General features: G+C 42.7%; 1 protein-coding gene across 2 annotated transcripts in view; it reads right to left on the minus strand.

The window, feature by feature from the left end:
- Positions 1-21,297: 21,297 nt before the first annotated feature.
- RB1CC1 (RB1 inducible coiled-coil 1) overlaps positions 21,298-27,633 on the minus strand; it is a 183,276-nt gene continuing 176,940 nt past the window's right edge. For both annotated transcript variants that reach the window (XM_077270491.1, XM_077270490.1), the window contains exons 22-23: positions 23,931-24,001; positions 21,298-22,508 (exon numbers count right to left, since the gene is read on the minus strand). In XM_077270491.1, the coding sequence (XP_077126606.1) occupies positions 22,431-22,508; positions 23,931-24,001 (149 nt within the window). In that variant the 3' untranslated portion in view covers positions 21,298-22,430. The remainder of the gene's footprint in view (positions 22,509-23,930; positions 24,002-27,633) is intronic.

Raw genomic sequence — 27,633 nt, forward strand, 5'->3', positions numbered from 1 at the left:
TTATGGGCCATAATCTATGGAGCATTTTATGGGGCCATCAACCTTTATACAGCATTGTATGGGGCATAGTCTATGGAGCCATAATAAACATTTATACAGCATTTTATAGGACAAATGTTTATATGGAGCATCTTATGGGGCCATTATTAACCTTTGTGCATTATATGGGGCATATTTTAATATGGAGCATCTCATGGGGCCCATCATGAACTGTATGGAGCATTATACAGGGCTCCTGATTTAATATGGATATTTAAAAACACAACCTACTGATGTCTCAATTAATTTTATTGGTATCTATTTTTATTTTTGAAATTTACCAGTAGCTGCTGCATTTCCCTCCATAGGCTATACTTGAGTCATTAAGTTTTCCCAGTTTTTTGTGGCAAAATTTGGGGACTCAGCTTGGGTCGGCTTATACTCGAGTATATACGGTATTTGTTCTAGCTTGTCATACATGACAGGGTTCACCTATGAAAATCCAGAAGCAATCAAACACTTGCAGACAAATCTTCTATTATGCACTTAGGGTGTGCAATTAGGACTTTATCACAAATATTACATGCAATAAAGTCACCAGACCTGTACACAATGTGCAATTTATCATAAATATTCCATGCTGATTACTACGTCTTGATAATATCAGTTTATAGTCCTGAAGTTTCCAGTGTTAATATCTGGAGGGTATTACATATTTAGTTTCTAGACACACATTGAACTTTAGAATGTATTTAGTGGTCTAGCTGAAGGAATATGGAACCCAAACTAGTACTTGTTGAATAGAATTTGTCCAATGATGGTGACAATTAGAAGAAGCACTATAACCTGAAATATAAGCTCCCTGCAGCTTTCAGAACAAAATTGAATAAATACAACAGCCCACTTTGCTCCTTTATCGTATATGATGATTGCTCCAGTTCCACTATGTGGAACTTAAAGTCTATCATATATTTCCTCTCAGCTTGTGGTGTAAATTATGATGAACTTGGCAGCTGCCTTTGACTATGAAAGAAGGAATATTGTTATGATCCTTAGTGGTTGAGGATCACAAATTACTCCAGCTAAGTAACAAACATAGGACAAGCTCTAGGGAGGTGGCAAACTGGACTGACCGCAAATCTGAACCTATCCAAACACACTAGAAGTAGCCGGTGAACGTGCCTAAAAATCCTAGACGTCTCGAGCCAGCCTGAGGAACTAACTACCCCTAGAGAGAAAGAAAGACTTCTCTTGCCTCCAGAGAAATAATCCCCAAAGATATAGAAGCCCCCAACAAATAATAACGGTGAGGTAAGAGGAAGGCACATACACAGGGGTGAAAGCAGATTCAGCAAATGAGGCCCACTAATACTAGATAGCAGAAAATAGAAAAGGGAATCTATGCGGTCAGTAAAAAACCCTTACAAAATATCCACTCTGAGATTTCAAGAACCCCCACACCAACTAACGGTGTGGGGGGAGAAACTCAGTCCCCTAGAGCAACCAGCAAGCGAGGAAATCACATTTTAGCGAGCTGGACTAAAAACATAATGAACGCTGATAATCAAAAAATTATCAAACAAAAACTTAGCTTGTCTTGGAGAGACTGGGAGCAAGATAGACACAAGGAATCTGAAGAGCACTGAATACATTGATAGCAGGCAAGGAACTGAGTATCCAGGTGAGCTAAATAGGAAACCAACCAAGGATAACGAACCAGCTGATGCTGCCAACCTGCAGAAAGACAACACTACACAGTACCGCTTGTGACCACTAGAGGGAGCCCAAAAATAGAGTTCACAACAGTACCCCCCCCTTGAGGGGTCACCGAACCCTCATCAAGACCCCCAGGGCGAGCAGGATGAGCCGCGTGGAAGGCACGAACCAAATCGGCCGCATGAACATCAGAGGCGACAACCCAGGAATTATCCTCCTGACCATAGCCCTTCCACTTAACCAAATACTGAAGCCTCCGTCTAGAGATACGAGAATCCAAAATCTTCACCACGTACTCCAATTCGCCCTCGACCAGCACCGGAGCAGGAGGCTCAACAGAAGGAACCACAGGTACCACATACCTCCGCAACAAAGACCTATGGAACACATTATGAATGGCAAACGATGCTGGGAGATCCAAACGAAAAGACACCGGGTTAAGGATTTCCAAGATCTTATCAGGACCGATGAAGCGAGGCTTGAATTTAGGAGAGGAGACCTTCATAGGAACATACCGAGAAGACAGCCACACGAAATCCCCAACACGAAGTCGGGGACCCACACCGCGGCGGCGGTTGGCAAAGCGCTGAGCCTTCTCCTGTGACAACCTCAAATTGTCCACCACATGGTTCCAAATCTGCTGCAACCTATCCACCACAGAATCCACCCCAGGACAGTCAGAAGGCTCAACCTGACCCGAGGAAAAACGAGGATGGAAACCTAGATCTATCTCCAGAAAACAACTCAGGAATGGGTATCTTTGGTTCTGACATAGGGCTATGAATAACAAAATCCTGAATACTTTGCACCCGTGCAGTAAGATGATCCACACTAGAAGTCAGAGTCTGAACATTCATGTCTGCAGCTGAGCTCAAAACCACCCAGAGTTCAAGGGGATGAAAGAAGCTAAACAGACTGCAGCAAAGGAAAAGCGGGAGGAAAAAAAAAAATGTACTCAGGTCTTCTTTTTATCCCACTTCTGCGATGCATTAAACACCTTTGGGCCTGCTATACTGTTATGATCCTTAGTGGTTGAGGATCACAAATTACTCCAGCTAAGTAACAAACATAGGACAAGCTCTAGGGAGGTGGCAAACTGGACTGACCGCAAATCTGAACCTATCCAAACACACTAGAAGTAGCCGGTGAACGTGCCTAAAAATCCTAGACGTCTAGAGCCAGCCTGAGGAACTAACTACCCCTAGAGAGAAAGAAAGACTTCTCTTGCCTCCAGAGAAATAATCCCCAAAGATATAGAAGCCCCCAACAAATAATAACGGTGAGGTAAGAGGAAGGCACATACACAGGGGTGAAAGCAGATTCAGCAAATGAGGCCCACTAATACTAGATAGCAGAAAATGGAAAAGGGAATCTATGCGGTCAGTAAAAAACCCTTACAAAATATCCACTCTGAGATTTCAAGAACCCCCACACCAACTAACGGTGTGGGGGGAGAAACTCAGTCCCCTAGAGCAACCAGCAAGCGAGGAAATCACATTTTAGCGAGCTGGACTAAAAACATAATGAACGCTGATAATCAAAACATTATCAAACAAAAACTTAGCTTGTCTTGGAGAGACTGGGAGCAAGGTAGACACAAGGAATCTGAAGAGCACTGAATACATTGATAGCAGGCAAGGAACTGAGTATCCAGGTGAGCTAAATAGGAAACCAACCAAGGATAACGAACCAGCTGATGCTGCCAACCTGCAGAAAGACAACACTACACAGTACTGCTTGTGACCACTAGAGGGAGCCCAAAAATAGAGTTCACAACAGTACCCCCCCCTTGAGGAGGGGTCACCGAACCCTCATCAAGACCCCCAGGGCGAGCAGGATGAGCCGCGTGGAAGGCACGAACCAAATCGGCCGCATGAACATCAGAGGCGACAACCCAGGAATTATCCTCCTGACCATAGCCCTTCCACTTAACCAAATACTGAAGCCTCCGTCTAGAGATACGAGAATCCAAAATCTTCTCCACCACGTACTCCAATTCGCCCTCGACCAGCACCGGAGCAGGAGGCTCAACAGAAGGAACCACAGGTACCACATACCTCCGCAACAAAGACCTATGGAACACATTATGAATGGCAAACGATGCTGGGAGATCCAAACGAAAAGACACCGGGTTAAGGATTTCCAAGATCTTATCAGGACCGATGAAGCGAGGCTTGAATTTAGGAGAGGAGACCTTCATAGGAACATACCGAGAAGACAGCCACACGAAATCCCCAACACGAAGTCGGGGACCCACACCGCGGCGGCGGTTGGCAAAGCGCTGAGCCTTCTCCTGTGACAACCTCAAATTGTCCACCACATGGTTCCAAATCTGCTGCAACCTATCCACCACAGAATCCACCCCAGGACAGTCAGAAGGCTCAACCTGACCCGAGGAAAAACGAGGATGGAAACCTAGATCTATCTCCAGAAAACAACTCAGGAATGGGTATCTTTGGTTCTGACATAGGGCTATGAATAACAAAATCCTGAATACTTTGCACCCGTGCAGTAAGATGATCCACACTAGAAGTCAGAGTCTGAACATTCATGTCTGCAGCTGAGCTCAAAACCACCCAGAGTTCAAGGGGATGAAAGAAGCTAAACAGACTGCAGCAAAGGAAAAGCGGGAGGAAAAAAAAAAATGTACTCAGGTCTTCTTTTTATCCCACTTCTGCGATGCATTAAACACCTTTGGGCCTGCTATACTGTTATGATCCTTAGTGGTTGAGGATCACAAATTACTCCAGCTAAGTAACAAACATAGGACAAGCTCTAGGGAGGTGGCAAACTGGACTGACCGCAAATCTGAACCTATCCAAACACACTAGAAGTAGCCGGTGAACGTGCCTAAAAATCCTAGACGTCTCGAGCCAGCCTGAGGAACTAACTACCCCTAGAGAGAAAGAAAGACTTCTCTTGCCTCCAGAGAAATAATCCCCAAAGATATAGAAGCCCCCAACAAATAATAACGGTGAGGTAAGAGGAAGGCACATACACAGGGGTGAAAGCAGATTCAGCAAATGAAGCCCACTAATACTAGATAGCAGAAAATAGAAAAGGGAATCTATGCGGTCAGTAAAAAACCCTTACAAAATATCCACTCTGAGATTTCAAGAACCCCAACACCAACTAACGGTGTGGGGGGAGAAACTCAGTCCCCTAGAGCAACCAGCAAGCGAGGAAATCACATTTTAGCGAGCTGGACTAAAAACATAATGAACGCTGATAATCAAAAAATTATCAAACAAAAACTTAGCTTGTCTTGGAGAGACTGGGAGCAAGGTAGACACAAGGAATCTGAAGAGCACTGAATACATTGATAGCAGGCAAGGAACTGAGTATCCAGGTGAGCTAAATAGGAAACCAACCAAGGATAACGAACCAGCTGATGCTGCCAACCTGCAGAAAGACAACACTACACAGTACCGCTTGTGACTGTCATGCAGCGCTCGCCCCCGGCTTCTGCAGCTCGCCGGGTGCGCGCGCGCGGCGCATTCAGCTCTGCGCGTGCGCACATCTGATTCCTCTGTTGGCACTCCTTCCTGTCCTCTCCGTCATCCTGGAGGACTGTAACCCGGAAGTAGCTCTCACACTGGTATATAAGCTGCTTCCTGCTGCTCCTCTGTGCCTGATGATCATGTGTTTACAAGTGCTTCTGGTCACCTGTGGTCTCTGTGCGTTCCTAGCTTTCTGACCTTGGGACTCCTCCTTCCTCTGCAAGTACCTGCCTGATTTTCCTGTGTTCCTGATTTGTTCCTTCAGTTCCTGTTTCTCTGCGGTACCTGCCCGGCTCCTTTACCACACCTTGCTCCCGTCAGCCTCTGTGTCTCCATATTGTCTCGTCAGCCTCCGTGTCTCTGTAGTATTCCCATCTTCTCCCTCGTCACAGTAGTTCCTTGCCATTCCCTCTGTTTCCTCCGCTGTTTCCTTCGGTCCCTGTGTTCCTGCAGTGTACCCTTCTTATCTCAGTCGACCCTCCAGCTTCCGTGGCGATAGTCCCTCACGGGCCTGCCCCTAACGCTCCCTGTATAGGGGGCGGTCCACCTGGTCAGCTCGTCCGAGAGGGGTTCGTCGTCACGGTCCAGTGGGTCCACTCTCCGTTGCCCCTGTTTGAATCTACTCTCTCAAATGGGACTGCACTCGGATGACATCTGAGTGCAGCCTGATTCTTACAGCATCACAGTATCATCAGGCCATGGACCCCGCTGGAGCTTCCGCTACTCAAAAAGACTTACTCTTTTTGCGTGAAAACCAGACTAGGATCATGTCGTTTTTAAAAAATATGGAGTCTCGCCTAGCGGCTTTACAGCCTTCTGATCCTGGTATTGCTCCGCAGTTGGTTGCCCTTCAGCTGGAGCTAGGTTTACAATGGGACACTCAGTCCCATATTTCGAATTTTTTGGCCTCTATTAATGATCGGCTTCTCGCCCTCCAGAATGTGGCCTCTGTCTCCGCTCCTGTCTCTGCGCCACAACCCTCGCCCCGACTTGCTAGACCGCCTCGGTATGGTGGGGATCCTAAAGCGTGCCGCGGCTTTCTTAATCAATGCCAGTTGCATTTTGAATTGTCTCCGCTACTTTATCCCACCGATCGAGCTAAGGTTGTTTTTATAGTATCCCATTTGGAGGGTGAGGCTTTGGCGTGGGTTAATCCCCTCTGGGAGCGTAATGATCCTTTGGTCTCCCAACTCAATCCGTTCCTGGATACCTTCCGCAAGGTTTTTGATGAACCTGGACGTCTGGTCTCTACCACAGAGTCCCTCTTTAACCTTAGCCAGGCTACTCTCTCCGTAGCTCAGTACGCCATCCGTTTCCGGACTCTGTCTTCAGACCTTGGGTGGAATAATGAGGCTTTGGTTGGAGCGTTTTGGCGTGGTTTGTCTTCACGGATTAAGGATGAGCTGGCAGGACGGGACACTCCCACCTCTTTGGATGATCTTATCTCCTTGGCCATACGCATTGATCTGCGCTTTCAGGAGCGCACTCGCGAGCTTGCCAGAGAAAAGAGACCTCTTCGCCAGACCACTATTGCTCGAGGGACTTCTTTTTCTCAAACAGCCCCGGTGGTTTCTTCATCTTCTCCTGAACCCATGCAGGTCGATCGCTTTGAGTCTTCCGAGCAGCGCCGCAAGGAGAGACTCGCACAAGGTCTCTGTTTTTACTGCGGTAGTGCCTCTCATCTCTTACGCGCCTGTCCTCAGAGGTCGGGAAACGCCTCCGCCTAGGACAGGTAAGAGAGGCCTTCCTAGGTGGTTATGACTCCTCTCCACCTCTGGTTTTGTCTGTTATTCTACATTTAGGTTCCCGTCATTTTTCTCTGGAGGCTTATGTTGATTCAGAAGCGGCTGGGAACTTTGTTCAGCTCGAGGTTGTTAACAGGCTTGGGATACCTATTAGACCCTTGGAGACTCCTAGACAAATAGCTTCCGTCGATGGTCAGCCTTTGCGGGAGACCGTCAACTTAGTTACGGAGGAAGTTGAACTTCAGATTGGAGCTCTTCATCGTGAGAAACTGGCCTTTTATGTTTTACCTTCATTGTCTCATTCTTTCCTTTTGGGTCTTCCTTGGCTGAGAGATCACGAACCCACTCTGGACTGGCGCTCTGGAGATGTTCTACGGTGGGGACAGTCTTGTCTGAACAGGTGCCTGCTTCCTGTCAAGCCTGCGTCCTCCTTTCGGTCTGCTTCGGAATCCACGGGAATTCCTCCAGCCTATTGCGCCTTCTCGGATGTCTTTAACAAGAAGGAGGCGGAGATCTTGCCGCCGCACCGCTCTTATGACTGCCCGATAGACCTTGTTCCTGGTTCTACTCCACCTCGAGGACGTATTTACCCATTGTCTCCTACCGAAACTCAAGCCATGTCCGAATATATCCAAGAGAATCTGGCCAGAGGCTTCATTCGAAAGTCTTCCTCACCTGCAGGAGCTGGGTTCTTCTTCGTCAAGAAGAAGGACGGTTCTCTTCGCCCATGTATAGACTATCGGGGTCTCAACACTATCACGATCAAGAACAAGTACCCACTTCCTCTCATACCAGAACTCTTTGATCGTCTACGTGGAGCACGAATCTTTACCAAATTGGATCTCAGAGGAGCTTATAATTTGGTCCGTATCCGTTCCGGTGACGAGTGGAAGACTGCGTTTAATACCAGAGATGGTCATTATGAATATTTGGTTATGCCATTCGGTTTATGCAACGCCCCCGCAGTCTTCCAGGAGTTTGTAAATGATGTTTTTCGGGATCTACTTTACACCTGTGTTGTAGTGTACTTGGACGATATCCTTGTGTTCTCTCCAGATCTGTCTACTCACAGAAGAGATGTACGGCAAGTACTTCAGCGTTTGAGAGAGAATCGGCTGTACGCAAAACTGGAAAAATGTGTCTTCGAACAGTCATCTCTTCCCTTCTTGGGTTTCATCATTTCCGACGCTGGTTTGTGTATGGATCCAGGAAAAGTTTCTGCCGTGCTCAACTGGCCACGTCCTCTTGGAGTGAAAGCAATTCAGCGATTTCTTGGATTTGCTAACTACTATCGGCAGTTTATCCCTCACTTTTCCTCTCTTTCTGCTCCAATCTCCTCCATGATTCGGAAGGGTGCCAATCCTCATCTATGGTCGTCTGAGGCCGAAGAGGCTTTCCGGTCCATCAAGCAGGCCTTCGCCTCCGCTCCTATTCTTCATCGTCCTGTGGCCAATAAACCCTTCATCCTTGAAGTAGATGCTTCTGCAATTGGAGCTGGAGCTGTGCTCTCGCAGAAATCCTCTTCTGGTCGTCTTGTGCCCTGTGGTTTTTTCTCTAAGATCTTCTCCTCCTCTGAAAAGAATTATTCTATCGGTGATAAAGAACTTTTGGCAATCAGGTTGGCATTGGAGGAGTGGCGGTACCTCTTGGAGGGGGCTTTACATCGTTTTGTAATTTACACAGATCACAAGAATCTGGCATATATCCGCTCTGCGCAAAGACTAAATCCTCGGCAGGCCAGGTGGGCCTTGTTTTTCGCCAGGTTTGACTTCGAACTTCGTTTCCTGCCAGGAGATAAAAACTCCAGAGCCGACGCTCTGTCTAGGTCATTCCAGGCGGTGGATATGGAGGAAGAACCTGCGCACATCATCGATCCTGCAAGAGTCATCACAGTTGCTCCTCTCTCTCTTTCCTCGTTGCCTCCGGGTAAGACCTTAGTTGCTGAAGAGAACAGAGAACGCGTCTTACTTTGGGGTCATGCCTCCAAATTAGCTGGACATGTTGGTCTCAAAAAAACCCTCCGTCTGATCTCTCGCTATTACTGGTGGCCTACGTTGTCCAAGGACGTCCAAAGTTTTGTCGCCTCTTGTCCCTCCTGTGCCAAGAATAAAATTCCCAGGCAACTACCTTCCGGGCTTTTGCATCCTTTACCGGTACCCTCCACTCCGTGGCAACATTTATCGATGGACTTCATCACTGACCTGCCTTCTTCATCTGGTTGTACCGTCATCTTCGTGGTCATGGATCGTTTCTCCAAGATGGCTCATTTCATTGCACTACCTGGTTTGCCTTCTGCTCCCGAATTGGCAAAGATTTTTGTTCACCATATTTTTCGTCTTCATGGTCTTCCTTTACATATTGTTTCTGACCGAGGTGTTCAATTCACCGCCCGCTTCTGGAAATCCCTCTGCAAATCTATGAACATTTCGCTTGACTTTTCTTCGGCCTACCATCCGCAGTCCAATGGCCAGGTGGAACGTACTAATCAGACCTTGGTAACTTATCTCCGTCATTTTTCCAATTCCCATCAGAATGATTGGTCTTGCTGCCATGGGCTGAGTTTTCTTACAATAACCATTCCAGCGAAGCTACTAACAAATCTCCATTTTTTATCGTCTACGGTCAACATCCTGGCCTTCCTCTTCCGGTTCCTCCTGTCTCTACTGTACCAGCGGCTGATCTTCTGTCTAGAGAGTTCTCCAGGGTCTGGCAGGAGACCAAGTCTGCCCTTGAGTTGGCTCAAGTCAGGATGAAGAGACATGCGGACAAAAGACGCCTCGATTCTCCTATATTCCATCCTGGGGACAAGGTTTGGGTTTCTTCTAAATTTATCCGTCTCAAAATTCCTTCACATAAGCTGGGTCCTCGCTATATCGGTCCATTCGAAGTTTTGTCTCGTATTAATGACGTTTCTTACAAACTTAAGTTGCCTGCCTCTCTGCGTATTTCTAATTCCTTTCATGTGTCTCTCCTTAAACCCGTAGTTTTTAATCAGTTTCATTCTTCTAACCTTTGTTCTCCTTCGCCTGTTTCCGAGGATGATGTCTTTGAAGTTAGGGACATTTTAGCCATGAAAAAACTTAGAGGGAGAACTTTGTTTTTGGTTGACTGGAAAGGTTTTGGTCCTGAGGAGAGGTCCTGGGAGCCTCGTGAGAACATTCAGGCCCCTCGCATTTTGTCCCGGTTTCTTTCAAGTCTTAAAAAGGAGGGGCGTAAAGACGGGGGTACTGTCATGCAGCGCTCGCCCCCGGCTTCTGCAGCTCGCCGGGTGCGCGCGCGCGGCGCATTCAGCTCTGCGCGTGCGCACATCTGATTCCTCTGTTGGCACTCCTTCCTGTCCTCTCCGTCATCCTGGAGGACTGTAACCCGGAAGTAGCTCTCACACTGGTATATAAGCTGCTTCCTGCTGCTCCTCTGTGCCTGATGATCATTTGTGTTTACAAGTGCTTCTGGTCACCTGTGGTCTCTGTGCGTTCCTAGCTTTCTGACCTTGGGACTCCTCCTTCCTCTGCAAGTACCTGCCTGATTTTCCTGTGTTCCTGATTTGTTCCTTCAGTTCCTGTTTCTCTGCGGTACCTGCCCGGCTCCTTTACCACACCTTGCTCCCGTCAGCCTCTGTGTCTCCATATTGTCTCGTCAGCCTCCGTGTCTCTGTAGTATTCCCATCTTCTCCCTCGTCACAGTAGTTCCTTGCCATTCCCTCTGTTTCCTCCGCTGTTTCCTTCGGTCCCTGTGTTCCTGCAGTGTACCCTTCTTATCTCAGTCGACCCTCCAGCTTCCGTGGCGATAGTCCCTCACGGGCCTGCCCCTAACGCTCCCTGTATAGGGGGCGGTCCACCTGGTCAGCTCGTCCGAGAGGGGTTCGTCGTCACGGTCCAGTGGGTCCACTCTCCGTTGCCCCTGTTTGAATCTACTCTCTCAAATGGGACTGCACTCGGATGACATCTGAGTGCAGCCTGATTCTTACAGCATCACAGTGACCACTAGAGGGAGCCCAAAAATAGAGTTCACAACAGAATATAAACCAGCTCACCCGTGATGCATAAACCAATCTTCGGGAGAACGGACCCGCTGTGTCCAGGCGTGTAGAATCCAAAAAAAGAAAAGAATGTCCAGCTTCATCAAATCTGTAAAAAAGAGTTTTCTTTATTCACAAAACTTTTAAGCATAGAGGATACAGACTTCAGCACGAGCCATATGGGTAAGAATCTCAACGCGTTTCTGGAGACTAAGCTCCCTTAATCATTCCCTTAAAGAAAACTCTTTTTATGGATTTGGTGAAGCTGGACATTCTTTTCTTTTTTTGTCTTTGACTATGCCCTGTCAAACCTGAGATTTGACTACTTTCCTAAAAATTGCCAGACTCGCATAAAAACACCAAGACTGAAAGTTTTGAAGATTGAGCTGAGCAAAAATATTGTCGACATTTAAAGCAATTTTAGGCCAGAATTCTGGTGAACACTTAGGCTACTTTCACACTGGTGTTAACTGCATTACGTCGCAATGCGTCGTTTTGCAAAAAAAACGCATCCTGCAAAAGTGCTTGCAGGATGCGTTTTTTCTGCATTGACTAACATTAGCGATGCATTTGCGACGCAATGACACACGTCGCAACCGTCGTGCGACGGTTGCGCCGTGCTGTGGCGGACCGTCAAGAGCAAAAAACGTTACATGTAACGGTTTTTTTTGCTCCAGACGGTCCGCTTTTTCCGACCGCGCATGCGCGGCCGGAACTCCGCCCCCACCTCCCCGCACCTCACAATGGGGCAGCAGATGCGCTGGAAAAATGCATCCACTGCCCCCGTTGTGCGGCGGAGACAACGCTAGCGTCGGGAACTAGCCCGACGCTAGTGTGAAAGTAGCCGTATCGGGCCCAAAGACTTCAAAAAGAAGCGAATGGGGGAGGTGCCTGGGAGCATTGGAGACAAGAGGCATCTGTTGTGTCCTAGACTATAAAGATATGGAACCATATCTTTGTGGTTGAAGTATGGGATGTCGCAGGAGATAAGACATCAGCAACTGCATAAGAAAATAGCTACAGAGGAATTTCATCTAGAGAATGTATAGAAGAGATAGATATTATAGTGTGTAAAAAATTTGGGCACATTCCTTAAAGCTTGAAACACCTTTTTAAGCAGTATACTCTAATAGCTATTCTTCTATACTGCCACATTCCCGTATATGTTCGAACACACACTATTGCAACCATTTTCCTTGGCTTAAAGCATTTCTACATCTTAATTTATGGCGGTGTTATGTACTGGATTAGCGACCCTTAGACTTCTCATACATATCAGATATGCATGTTCAACATTTGCATTATTGCTTGTGGAAGGAGCAGATGGCAGTCAGTGCGCAAGTGTCTTGTGCTTCAGCATATGAGGGGTGATTGTTTAAAATTCCTCCAGAATACAATATGCACCAACCTTTTTTCTCTGTATAAGATCCAGAAAACACAAAGTACAGTATCATCACGTGGAATACTACGAGTTCGATATTAAAGCTCTGTTCTACTTCTACAGAGCTGCAATACACCCAATGTCCCTTAGACATACCAAAGCTACTTTTTGGTATGCATAAATGGCAGATAGTCCATTTGTTTAAAAGAGTGGTCCAATACTAACACTGATGTAAACCTAAATGTCAATCTACTTAATGTAATAACCTGATTGCTTTTCTAATATACTATGAATAAAAACTCCCTATGAATCCATCTTTACTGTAACTGCTTTATTTTTTCCCCAACTTCCAGTTTGATAACATTTCATTGAAAATCCCCAGTGCATGCTGGGGCAGAGGAGTCAGAGGATCATGACGTTTTGGGGACTGGACTCGTTCCTACTCTACCGAGAATATTTTGGATATAAATTCAGACAATAATAATGAGAAATGGCACAGGAAAAGTATTGAACACATTTAAAGAGGTGTAAAAAGTCATGAATATCATGACACCAGCTGAAATCTATCAGTAATTAGAAAGAAATCCTGCCACTTAGTGAAACATATCTGCAGATTTAACTTATGGCTTATAAAATGGTGTCACATTACCAAGAAATCACACAAGAAACATCTCATGATGGATGGGTAAAATCAGTGAGCTGTCTCAAGACCTTTGCAACCTTATTGTTACAAAACATACTGATGGCATTGGTTACAGAAGAATTTAAAAACTACTGAAGGTTCCAGTAAACACTGTTGGGCCGTAATCTGGAAGTGTAAAGAAAATAATTTCACTCTAGATCGGCAATGACCTGGTGCTCCCCACAAGATTTCGGAGAGAGGAGTGAAAAGAATAATCTGAAGAGATGTCCAACAGCCAAGCTACAGAAAGACCTGGAATCAGCATGGACAATTGTTTCAAAGAAAACAATCAGTAATGCACTTAACCTTCATTGCTCTCCATGCAAGATTCCATTGCTGAACAAAAAACATGTTCAAGGGCATTTACAGTTTGCTGGACATTTAGACAAGCCCGTTAAATACTGGGAGAACAGTTTGGTCAGATGAGACCAAAATTTAACTTTTTGATGATGTAATACATACCATGTTTAGAAACAAAAAGGCACTGCATATCAACCTCAAAACACCATACCAACAGTGAAGTTTGGAGGTGGGGACATTACGGTGTGGGGCTATTTTTCATCATATGGCACTGGCAAACTTCATATGATTGAAGGAAGGATGAATGGACAAATGTACCAAGACATTCTAGATAAAAATCTGCCATCTACCAGAACGATGAAGGACATTTCAGCAAGACAATGATGCCAAACCCACAGCCAAGGAAAGTACCAACAAAGGCTTTTGCACGAAGTATTAATTAAATTTCAGTACAAATGTTCAATATTTTTTTTTCCTGTGTCATTTCTTATTATTACACATATCTTAATGTATGGACAACTTTGGTTTGATTTCTTTGCTTATATGGATTGGATGGGTTGTTACCAACATCTGGTGAGAATTTCATATCAATAGCATCTTAAGAAATTTATTTACTTTGAAAATTGGTGATTTGTTCAACTCATCAGCTGTATTTCTATGTACACAAAGGCACTTGGGACAACTGCACACTCAATTCCAAATGAAAACACAAACAAAATATCAATTTTTAAACCGAAAATGAAGAAAAAGGAATGGTTGCTCAAAAAAAACCAAAAAAAACCTGTGTCTGCATTTTCATTTAAAAACTCAAATATTTATAGTATAAACTATTTTTTTTTATAAACATAGCTTTTCTGTTAAATCACTGAATTATTATTTAGTTGTATAACCTTTACTTCTGTTAACTGCTTTACATGAGCATGGCAAAGAGTCAACTAACATCTGACACCTGCGAACAGGTATTCCAGCCTGATCCGACAGGACTGCATGCCACAGTTCTTTTGTATTTTTTTGATTTTCTATCAAAAACAGAATTTTTGAGGTCACACCACAAATTCTCAATCAGATTGAGGTCTGAGGATTTGGCTAACTGCTTCATAACATCAATCTTGCTGGTATAGAGTATAGAACCAGGAAGTGGACTGCTTGCTGGTGTGTTTGGGGGTCGCTGTCCTGCTGAAACACCCATTTCTTTTTCAAAATAAGGAACTATGACTTCTTCCAGTATTTTGATATATTCGAAATGGTTAATGGTACCTGGTATGCAATAAATGGGCCCAACTCCATAGTATGAGACACGTCCCCAAACTATTATGCTTGCAACTCCATGTTTTAGTCTTCACAGTGTACTGTGTATTGATATCTGTGTTTATTGGTCATCTCACAAACTATCCGCGACCTTTAGACCCATGTCGCATCTGTTCTTAGAATGTTGTGCTACTTATCTTTAAGCCAGTCAATGTGTTCTTTGAAAAACTATAACCTTTTCAATGACTTTTTTTTCAGCAATGGTACTTTACAATGGTTTCTCAAAAGTTTGGCTTCACGTAGGCTTCTTTTGATGATTGCAGTACTCACAAGTAACTGAAGATCTTCTTTGATTTCCCTTGAGATGTTTCTTTGCCATTCTTGTGATTCTATGATCTATGCAGAAGGTATTTCTTTTCGTACCAAGTGTTTCGGGTTTAAAAGCATTGAAAATCGTTTTAGCTGAGCAGCCAATTATTTTCCACACTTCATTATATGTTTTCCCCTCTCCAATCAACTTCTTGATCAAAGTTCTTTCTCCTTTGGAACAACCCATTTACTCACTGAACAAGGGCTAAAACCAGCAGGTGAAACATTTGCTGCCCTCCTTCTTTAACCACTTAAGGACCAGAGTTATTTCAGTCTTTGAGTTTTCATTTTTTGCTCCCTTTCTTCCCAGAGACATAACTTTTTTATTTTTCGGTCAAAAGGGCCTTGTGTAAGTTTGTTTCTTGAGGAACAAGTTGTACTTTTGAATGACCCCATTAGTTTTAACATATTGTCTACTGGAAAACGGCTTAAAAATTCCAAGTGCGGTGAAATTGCAATTCCACTGTTGTTTTTTTTTTTTTTTGCCTGCCATTATGATTCTCCAGGTCATTACGAGTTCATAGACACCAAACATGTCTAGGTTCTTTTTTTTTATTTTAGTGGTGAAAAAAAAAACAAAATTTGGTAAAAAAAAAATAAAATGGTGCCATTTAACCTGTAGCGTCTCCATTTTTCATGATCTTGAGCTGGGTGAGGGCTTATCTTTTGCGTGCCAAGCTGACGTTTTTATTGATACCATTTTGGTGCAGATATTTCTGATCTTTTGATCGCCCGTTTTTGCAATGTAGCGGGTGACCAAAAAAAGTAATTCTGACGGTTTTAATTTTTTTCTTGTATGCAGTTTATCGATCGGGTTATTTTTGTTATATTGATAGATTGGGCGATTCTGAACACGGCGATACTAAATACTTTAGCTGTAAATTTGATTTTTTAAAAGTTTATTTTGAATGGGGCGGAAGTGGGGGGTGATTTGAACTTTTTTATTTTAACCCCTTCATGACCTTGCCGTTTTTTGCAATTCTGACCAGTGTCCCTTTATGAGGTAATAACTCAGGAACGCTTCAACGGATCCTAGCGATTCTGAGATTGTTTTTTCGTGACATATTGGGCTTCATGTTACTGGTAAATTTAGGTCGATAATTTCTGAGTTTATTTGTGAAAAAAATGGAAATTTGGCAAAAATTTTGAAAATTTCGCAATTTTCACATTTTGAATTTTTATTCTGTTAAACTAGAGTTATGTGACACAAAATAGTTAATAAATAACATTTCCCACATGTCTACTTTACATCAGCACAATTTTGGAAACAAATTTTTTTTTTGCTAGGAAGTTATAAGGGTTAAAATTTGACCAGTGATTTCTCATTTTTACAACAAAATTTACTAAACCATTTTTTTTAGGGACCACCTCATATTTGAAGTCAGTTTGAGGGTTCTACATGGCTGAAAATACCCCAAAGTGACACCATTCTAAAAACTGCACCTCTCAAGGTGCTCAAAACCACATTCAAGAAGTTTATTAACCCTTCAGGTGTTTCACAGCAGCAGAAGCAACATGGAAGTAAAAAATGAACATTTAACTTTTTAGTCACAAAAATGATCTTTTAGCGAAATTTTTTTTATTTTCCCAAGGGTAAAAGGAGAAACTGGACCACGAACGTTGTTGTCCAATTTGTTCTGAGTACGCTGATACCTCATATGTGGGGGTAAACCACTGTTTGGGCGCACGGCAGGGCTCGGAAGGGAAGGAGCGCCATTTGACTTTTTCAATGAAAAATTATCTCCATCGCTAGCAGACACCATGTCACGTTTGGAGAGCCCCTGTGTGCCTAAACATTGGAGCTCCCCCACAAGTGACCCCATTTTGGAAACTAGACCCCCCCCCAAGGAACTTATCTAGAAGCATAGTGAGCACTTTAAACTCTCAGGTGCTTCACAAATTGATCCGTAAAAATAAAAAAGTACTTTTTTTTCACACAAAATTTCTTTTAGCCTCAATTTTTTCATTTTCACATGGGCAACAGGATAAAATGGATCCTAAAATTTGTTGGGCAATTTCTCCTGAGTACGCCGATACCTCATATGTGGGGGTAAACCACTGTTTGGGTGCACGGCAAGGCTCGGAAGGGGAGGCGTGCCATTTGACTTTTTGAATGGAAAATTAGCTCCAATCATTAGCGGACACCATGTCGCGTTTGGAGAGCCCCTGTGTGCCTAAACATTGGAGCTCCCGCACAAGTGACCCCATTTTGGAAACTAGACCTCCGAAGGAACTAATCTAGATGTGTGGTGAGCACTTTGAAACCCCAAGTGCTTCACAGAAGTTTATAACGCAGAGCCATGAAAGTAAAAAATTATTTTTCTTTTCTCAAAAATGATTTTTTAGCCCACATTTTTTTATTTTCCCAAGGGTAACAGGAGAAATTGGACCCCAAAAGTTGTTGTCCAGTTTCTCCTGAGTACGCTGATACCCCATATGTGGGGGTAAACCACTGTTTTGGCACACATCGGGGTTTGGAAGGGAAGTAGTGACGTTTTAAAATGCAGACTTTGATGGAATGCTCTGCGGGCGTCAGGTTGCGTTTGCAGAGCCCCTGATGTGCTTAAACAGTAGGAACTCCCCACAAGTGACTCCATTTTGGAAACTAGACCCCCAAGGGAACTTATCTAGATGTGTGGTGAGCACTTTGAACCCCCAAGTGCTTCACAGAAGTTTATAACGCAGAGCCGTGAAATTAATAAATGTTTCCTTTCCTCAAAAATATTTTTTTAGCCCAGAATTTTTTATTTTTGCAAGGGTAACAGGAGAAATTTGACCCCAAAAGTTGTTTTCCAGTTTCTCCTGAGTACGCTGATACCCCATATGTGGGGGTAAACCACTGGGCACATGCCGGGGCTCGGAAGGGAAGTAGTGACGTTTTGAAATGCAGACTTTGATGGAATGGTCTGCGGGTATCATGTTACGTTTGCAGAGCCCCTGATATGCCTAAACAGTAGAAACCCCCCACAAGTGACCCCATTTTGGAAACTAGACCCCCCAAGGAACTTATCTAGATGTGTGGTGAGCACGTTCAACCCCCAAGTGCTTCACAGACGTTTACAATGCAGAGCCGTGAAAATAAAAAATCATTTTTCTTTCCTCAGAAAAGATGTTTTAGCAAGCAATTTTTTATTTTCACAAGGGTAACAGGAGAAATTGGACCCCAATATTTGTTGCCCAGTTTGTTGTGAGTACGCTGATACCCCATATGTGGGGGTAAACCACTGTTTGGGCACACGACAGGGCTCGGAAGGGAAGTAGTGACATTTGAAATGCAGACTTTGATGGAATGGTCTGCGGGCGTCACATTGCATTTGCAGAGCCCCTGATGTGCCTAAACAGTAGAAACACCCCACAAGTGACCCCATTTTGGAAACTAGACCCCCCCAAGGAACTTATCTAGATGTGTGGTGAGCACGTTCAACCCCCAAGTGCTTCACAGAAGTTTATAACGCAGAGCCGTGAAAATAAAAAAATAATTGTTCTTTCCTCAAAAATTATGTTTTAGCAAGTAATTTTTTATTTTTGCAAGGGTATCAGGAGAAATTGGACCCCAACAGTTGTTGCCCAGTTTGTCCTGAGTACGCTGGTACCCCAAATGTGGGGGTAAACCACTGTTTGGGCACACGTCGGGGCTTGGAAGGGAGGGAGCACCATTTGACTTTTTGAACGCAAGATTGGCTGGAATCAATGGTGGCGCCATGTTGCGTTTGGAGACCCCTGATGTGCCTAAACAGTGGAAACCCCTCAATTCTAACTTCAACACTAACCCCAACACACCCCTAATCCTAATCCCAACTGTAGCCATAACCCTAATCACAACCCTAACCCCAACACACCCCTAACCACAACCCTAACCCCAACACACCCGTAACCCTAATTCCAATCCTAACCCTAATCCCAACCCTAACCCTAATCCCAACCCTAACCACAACTGTAACCCCAACACACCCCTAACCCTATCTGTAACCCTAACCACAAGCCTAATCTTAACCCTATTTCTAACCCTAGCCCTAATTCCAACCCTAACTCTAATTCCAACCCTAACTCTAAGGCTATGTGCCCACGTTGCGGATTCGTGTGAGATTTTTCCGCACGATTTTTGAAAAATCTGCAGGTAAAAGGCACTGCGTTTTACCTGCGGATTTACAGCAGATTTCCAGTGTTTTTTTTGTGCGGATTTCACCTGCGGATTCCTATTGAGGAACAGGTGTAAAACACTGCGGAATCTGCACAAAGAATTGACATGCTGCGGAAAATACAACGCAGCGTTTCTGCACGGAATTTTCCGCACCATGGGCACAGCGGATTTGGTTTTCCATAGGTGTACATGGTACTGTAAACCTGATGTAAAACTGCTACGAATTTGCAGCGGCCAATCCGCTGCGGATCCGCGGCCAATCCGCTGCGGATCCGCGGCCAATCCGCTGCGGATCCGCAGCCAAATCCGCACTGTGTGCACATGCCATAACCCTAACCCTACCCCTAGTTCTAACCCTAGTTCTAACCCTAGTGGAAAAAGAAAAAAAAAATATTTTCTTTATTTTATTATTGTCCCTACCTATGGGGGTGATAAAGGGGGGGGTTTATTTATTATTTTTTTTATTTTGATCGCTGTGATAGAACCTACCACAGCGATCAAAATGTACTTGTAACGAATCTGCTAGCTGGCAGATTCGGCGGGCGCACTGAGCATGCGCCCGCCATCTTGGAAGATGGCGGCGCCCAGGGAGAAGACGGACCGACTTCAGGAGGCTCGGTAAGTATGAGGGGGTGGTGGGGGGGTGGATGGGAGCAGCACAGGGGGGGGATCGGAGGACGGGGGGAGCGGACAGGAGCACGGGGGAGCGGACAGGAGCACGGGGGAGCGAACAGGGGGACGGAGGGGGGTACCGGACAGAACGGAGGACTGGGGAGGAGATCGGGGGCGGTGGGGGGGCCAGAACATGATTTCCAGCCATGGCAGATGCTATTGCAGCATCGGCCATGGCTGGATTGCAATATTTCACCATTTTCATAGGTGAAATATTGCAAATTGCTCTGATTGGCTGTTGCACTTTCAACAGCCAATCAGAGCGATCGTAGCCACGTGGGGGCAAAGCCACCCCCCTAGGCTGAAGTAAAACTCCCCCTCTCCCTGCAGATCGGGTAAAATAGGAGTTAACCCTTTCACCCGATCTGCAGGGATGCGATCATTCCATGACGCCACATAGGCGTCATGGGTCGGGAAGGGGTTAATATTTTAAAAACTTTTTTTTTTACTTTTTGTATGCTTCAATAGTCTCCATGGGAGACTAGAGCTGCAGTACTTTGATCTCCTCGGATACACACAGGCAATTGTCAGATTGCCTTTGTATAGCAGAAATGCTCACTTGCTATGAGCGCCGACCACGCAGTGACGCTCATAGCAATCTGGCAATGACAACCACAGAGTTCTGCTGCATACCACTGGTTGTCATGCCAACCCATTGGTGCCCCTCGATGTGACGGGGTCACCGATGGGAGGGATTAGCAGCGAGCTTCCGGTAAGCGCAAGTTAAATGCCGATGTGAGACTGACAGCGGCAATTAACTAATTAACAGCCTTGGGTGGATCGCAATTCCACCAGCGGCTGTTGTGGGCACATGTCAGCTGTATAGATCAGTTGTCATGTGCCTGGAAAGGTGCGAGCTCAGTGCCGAAGCCCGCACCAAACAGGAGTCCGGCATTGGCATACTATTACGCCCAAGGTCAGAAAGGGGTTAAATAAGGGCCATAATTGACACCTGTTTCTTCACAGAATGAATGACCTCACTAATTAAATTCCACACTGCTTTTAATTGAACACCCCCTCTAATTAAATGAGTCAATTATACCCAATTATCAGAGTGTATGTCATTGACTGTTAATTGCCCATTACTCGCCTACACCTCGTCACTAATTTTTTCCTGTTTTATTATCTTTTCTGCCAAAAAAGTAATTAAAACACATTAATAATGCTATACTGCTATTCCTTTGCACATAACTGCATATACCTATGAGGATATCAAGTTCGGATCAAAAGGCCTGTGGCAAGTCTGTGCGTCGCAGTCCATACTTAGTCCGTGTGTCAGGAATGTCAGAATGTAGCCAAAATCAATACATTTATCAGTATTTGAACTAATAACTTTTTTGAAAGTACAGTGCAGTCTTTGAGGTAACATCCTATGCCAAAGTATAGTATATATTCATTAAACTACAATAAAAAAGTGTGTTTCTTAAAACAATTAAAGTATTACATATAAAAACATTAATCTTACAACCTGCTAGTAAAAAGAAAAAAAATATTCAGTTTTATAACCTGTGGGAGTATTTCCCCTCCATTAAATCTAAACGCTGAATTAGTAAAGCAGAGACACAATTTTTCCCTTGTTTTATTGGAAAACATTACTAGAGCATAACATTTCACATAACTTAGATGCATGAATAAAATTATGCACAATAATATTGTGTTTTATTATATATACAGTATACATTTTTTTAAAAGACAGATTTTCAAACATTTACAGTTTTAAATTGTTATTGTTTTAAAACTCTACATGTCTTTGCAATACAATAATTTCTTACTTGAGTATGGTTAATGTACAATGAAGTTCTTTTGCCTGAAACTCAACCATAAAATACAATTTTATCAATATGATCTATTTAACGAAGAATTGCCTTATGGATGGGGTTGCTTTAGCATGGTTTGCCATGTAGTGCTGTATACATTCTTCCCTTCAAAATGCCCAAAAGAAATCAACCAAAAGTGCATTGGAAAGCTGCATTGACCAGCTAATAGAATAAGTATTTGTTATGATATTACCAAGCCATATTGTAAGTAAATAGATAAATTCCAATATTTCTCATACTTTTACCCCATTTATTACTGAGGCAAACTCATAGTAAATTGAATGGTGATTATCTGCATGCCATACACACTCCCCTTTGATGTAAAATTTACACAGGTTATAAAGGACGTGTTGAAGAGTGCCAGTACTTTAGATAAATGTATTTCACAAAGAGACAATGCTGGTAATAATGGTAACTAACATTTAACATCTAAGTACAAGCTAATTTATATTTATCAGGCAGAAAGTATGGCTAAAGTAAAAAAAAAAAAAAAAAATTATATACCGTATATATTCATATCACCTGTCCATGAAAGAACAAACATGTCTTGGTCCACATTTGTAAGTATTTTAGATGAAAGAAAACGGGCAGATATGCAGAACCATCTCATGTAAGATTTACATTTCTAAATCAAAAACCCGAAAAAAAAAATCTTTATGCAACACCATTGAGGACCTGAATTCCAATCTCCATTAAAAAAATAAAAATAAAGGATGAGCAGCGGTTTAGGCTATGTATGTATATGTATATATATATATATATATATATATATATATATATATATATATATATATACACACACACACATATATGGGTAAAACAAGCCAGGATATAAGTGTGTAATAGTTGTACAGTGGGCAGCTTAGACTTTCTTGTTCCATGGCACTGCTTTCACACGATAAAATTTTGTACCCAAAGGAACCTTAAAACGGTTTTGAGCCTGAAACATAGAGACATGGTTATAATTACTTTTTAAACAAAAACAACACTATGGCCGAATATGTCACTATTACAGCATTATTGCAATGCACAATTCCTTAATATCGACATGAATATTTTCTTACTAAGAGTCCATTCACACATCTGTTTCCTCGTTTGTTAGTAAACACGCACATTTTTTTCCACTGTGTCATCCACTCAGCCTTGTTTTTTCTCTCATCCATTATTACAAACTGGGATAGTTAAACTGTCTGAAGTTTTATATTCTATTGTCACTTAGCAAATGGGTCACTAAAAATGGATGAAAACGGTAATAAAACTGGTTAAAAAAGAAAAATGGCTTGAGATTTTCCGCTATATTTAAAGGGAACCTGTCTCATCTGGGACAATGGAATTTACCTACAGATATACGATTATTCTGCAAATAAATGGTGTTACAATGCTGCATGTAGAAAATTAACTTATTTCTTCTCGGCGTTCTCAGCTTTCAGTCATGGGGCGTGTGTGAAGCGGCTACAGTCACAGCTCACAGCACCGCTCACTATACGGTCAGCTGCAGGTGTAGGCTCACCCCAACACTGTGATGGACAGCCAGCTCTGTAGTGCATCTGTGCAGAGTGAGCCGTCAATCAAAATGTCAGGAAGTGCTCACAGCCCCCAATCACAGTATGGTGAGCAGAGACTGTAACTCCTCTGTGCCCACACCCACGACTGAAAGTCGGCAGCTCCTGGGAGGAAATAAGTTAATTTTCTCCCATTAGCCTAACTTTCAGTAAGGCAGCTTGGCCAGGAATCATTGTAACGCCATTTACCTGTAGACTGACCCTATATATGCAGGTAGATGTTTTCTGAGATGACAGGTTCTCTTTAATGGTTTGAATTGTTGAGTTTGATCCAGAAAAATGTTTAAAATATAACATGCAAAAAAGTTTCAACGCAATAGACAGACATTAAAAAAACAGATTTGCAAACGGTTTAATTAAATTCCATTCTTGGGGTCAGTATGCAACGAAGACATTAAAGGTCAACAGCATCCACCAGGACCATTAGGATAAACTTAAAAAAAAAGATCTGAATCAGAACATAAGTCATAACAATAAAGTGAACAAAGCCAAATTGAGGATTCTAAGAATGAGTTGTGTAGGATTAGAAAACCATGGCCTTGTTCTTCTACAAACAATCCTACACTGTCCACATGTGTGTTGTACTGAAGCTCAGTCCTTTTCGTCTCACCAGCTGTCATCTACTACAGGACATCTCAGTTACATAAAATACTTAAGAGAAATGAAACCATATTCTGAAACATCAATGATTCTGCATAGATGATATCACCTTCACTCTCCATTTAGCCTGTGCAACAGCTCGTTACAGATAACTATGTAACAGATCTAAAAACAAAGGCCTGCATATGTACGCAGTTTACCTTTTTTGCTTGGCAATACTCCTTTTCCATCACTTTACCAAGTACCCAGGGCCTTCTAGAAGAACCAGAAGCTGCATGAAACAAGGAAAAAAATATAAAGCATAGTAAGCCTCAGACTTCCACACAACAGTACAGGTAAATCTAGGGTTTCATGATGACATGTAGTAGTTCTACAACATGGGATCACATTGTCACAGCTAGTGAATGATACTGCGCTGTGGTCAGCATGTTATTTTGACCATGAGCCATCAGTCCACAGAAATGTAATCCTTAAAAGGTATTAAGTCCTTTATGGACTGACTTAACATTTTTTGGAAAAGAAGACTTTCTAAAACATTTTTTTTTTTAAGGTTACAAACTGTAGATACACAATATGGCTGGAGGTATTTTGAAACAAGTTCGCTAATGCCAGTTACTGGCTGCATATGATGCATATGGGATATCACAGCTGCAGCAATGGCCGACATCACCAGAGAGATTGGCACTGGAGCTGTAAGTAACACTTACTTTGTTATTATACAGCTCTACATGCCCCTGCCCTAACCACTTTAAAAAGTAACTACACTTTTATATGTTGAAGAGCCATTAATTCAGTAGAGATCTGGGTCCCTCTCACTGTTACATCAAAAGACCTCCTAGAAATGCACAACTCCTGCTAGATTGCACACACAAAGCACAGTACAGATTCAATAGAAAGACAAAATGTATGAGATAGTCAGACTTTCTATTGAACTTGTACTCCGCTGTGTGTAGGCGTTCCTGTCTCCTACTTAGTTGCCACCTCCAAAAGGGCATTTACATTGCAAGATAATCATGAGCGAGTGCAGTTAAAAGCACTCGTTTCACAACTATTTATCCATATAAACAGGCTGCAGATCATCTGATGAAGAAGCAAAACGCTCGTTCATCGGGAGAAATGATCTTCTCCGCAGCACAAAAGATAATCGTTCTCGGCGGTGCATCAGCCTGTGTATACAGGACTCTGCTGAGAACTATGGCCGCCTATGTGAACTGAGCCATCTAGTGTAGATCGCGCAATGCTCATCACTTACTCTGGTCTGCCTGTGTAATCAGGCATTCAGGCTACCACCAATCATTAAATGTTTGGCGATGATATTGTGCCGCCAGTCTGTTCGTGTAAACAGACCTTTGCTATTTAAGTAAATGAAAGTCTTGGATTGGGGGTGAGGGACACAGCCAGCATCCACATGTCCCTTGGCTTTCATGTAGGTAATCTTCTTGAATCATATCTTTATCCATTCAGGTGACATTGGATTTCTCTACTGAACATACATGCGTTATATCCAATAGACATATATCATTAATCACTTTGTGATTGAATTGCTCCTCCATGTAAGATGCCATATATCAGATGTTCTATAATTACTTAATCTGCTATTGGTATGTAACCCTTTAGGCCTTGGTATACTCTAATATAGTTACAATACGGTTGTTACTGAATTTGAATACCTGTGGGAACACTACATAGAAATAGAAATCAATAGAAATAGAACAATAGAAATCATATGAATGTTTACAGCACCAAGCACTTATTTAAACTTGCTGCGTGTATATTTTCCCACACTTATCCCAAACTTCTGAGAAAGATATGTAAATTATATATCCCCTTAATGACAGCCAATACGCCTTTTAACTGACCTGACATATAAGAGACTAGCCTCCCCATACAGGTAACAATCCAGCATCTGTCGGTTGTGCACTATAGCTGACAACTTTCTGCATCAGCCACTATCAGTGTTTGCACCGTCCAAATCTGTTTAACCCCTTAGATGCTGCTGTCAATTGTGACTACATCATTATAAATGGTTAACAGAGTGTGAGGGCTTCCTCTTTATCCCAATTGGTGCCCTCAGATCATGATTGTGTGGTCCTGATGTTTGCCGTGGCAATTCATGACCAAATAGCCGCCTTAGAGTCCGACGGCTCTAGTAATCTGTTCGGAAGTTAGAGGCATTTAGGTGGTAAAAATACACATTTTCATTTCTGCCATGCCACTTTGCATTAATTCCTGTAAAGCACCTGAAGGGTTAATAAACTACCTGACAGCAGTTTTCGATATGTCAGGGGGTGCTGTTTTTAAAATGGTATCACGTTTGGGGGTTTCCCAATATATGAGACCCCTAAAGTCACTTCAAACATGGATAAGTCCCTAAAAAAATAAATTTAGTAAATTTCCTTGAAAAAATTAAAAATTGCTGCTACATTTTTAAACCTCCTAAAACGCTAAAAAAATAAAATAACATTTTACAAATGGTGCTGATGTAAAGCCGACATGTGGGAAATGTTATTTATTAATGGTTTGCTGCGGTATGACCATCTGGATTAAAGGGATAATCATTCAAATTTACAAAATTGCTAATTTTTTAACATTTTTCTCAACTTTTTGATATTTTTTATGAATAAACACAAAACATATTGACCTAAATTTACCATTATCATAAAGTATAATGTGTCACGAAAAAACAGTCTCAAAATCACTGGGATTTGTTGAAGCGTTGCAGAGTTATTACCACACAAAGTGACACTGGTCAGATTTCAAAAATTTGGCTCTGTCACTAAGGGGATATATAACTTTACATGAAAAGTAATATAAATGTATGTATTGTATCTATTACACTTTTTGTACCTGTAACACCTAGTGTTTTTTATTTGTAATTTTATTATTTAATAATTAATAAACATTTGATTTCATCATCTCTTGCATACATGCAGAGTCTGCATTTGCTGTGTAATCAGGTATTCAGACTACCGCAAATCATTAAATGTTTGGCGATCATACTGTGCGGCCAGTTGGTTCGTGTAACCAGACCATTGCTCTTTAAGTAAATGAAAGTCCTCGTCATCCAACTTTCTTAGAAATGTAAATTAAAAAAAAGTAAAATCTTGAAGTTGCCCCTGGGTATTTTTTGGAGAAAATGTTTAACACAGAGGTAGCATTTCTTTACGCTTATGACTTTGCCTCAGATGACTCCATCATTTGCTATGGCTTAGGACACAGCAGGAGTTCCTGAAGGATTAGAATGTATTATGTAATAATCTTTCAAATAAAATCAATCTGTACTAGATCCGCTACCCTTTAAGGTTAGCCTACCAATTGCCTGACTTAGCCTTGCTGCTTTATTTTATTTATTTTACCCCAGCTTAAACATAAACTCTGCAGGTTAATGTCCAGCCATAAATGCATGAGTATATTCTAAATATTAGCTTCAATCTCCCATCTGGACAGTTAAAATGTTTGAGATCTGGCAAACAACGATCAGCAACTAATACGAAGTCACCGAAATGTCAACAAGTCATATGTCTTTACAGCAAGATCCTACTCGGTGCAGTATGACGATGCCTGATGTACTGCATGATTAACGTAGCAAAAGGCAAGGCGTTCCTATACTTAGAAATAAATCTATGTGAACGCAGTAAGGGCAGAGACGAGAATAAATCAGCAGCAGAAGAGCAATTGTACTCCTCTGCTAGAAAGAATGCTGGATTATAATTGACAAATGAAGAACTTTTTTGCGATAAAATGGCTAACTTGGAAATACCAAAGTTTAGGTTTTACATTATGATTGTCTACAACTTGGACAGAAAGAAACGATGCAACAAAAAAGCATAAGAATAACCGATCATGAAAATCGTAAATCTTCCGGGGTGAGAGAATATATGACATATTGGGACAGCACTCTGA

The sequence above is a fragment of the Ranitomeya variabilis genome, chromosome 6 (assembly GCF_051348905.1).
Source record: "Ranitomeya variabilis isolate aRanVar5 chromosome 6, aRanVar5.hap1, whole genome shotgun sequence".
NCBI classification, from domain to species: domain Eukaryota; kingdom Metazoa; phylum Chordata; class Amphibia; order Anura; family Dendrobatidae; genus Ranitomeya; species Ranitomeya variabilis.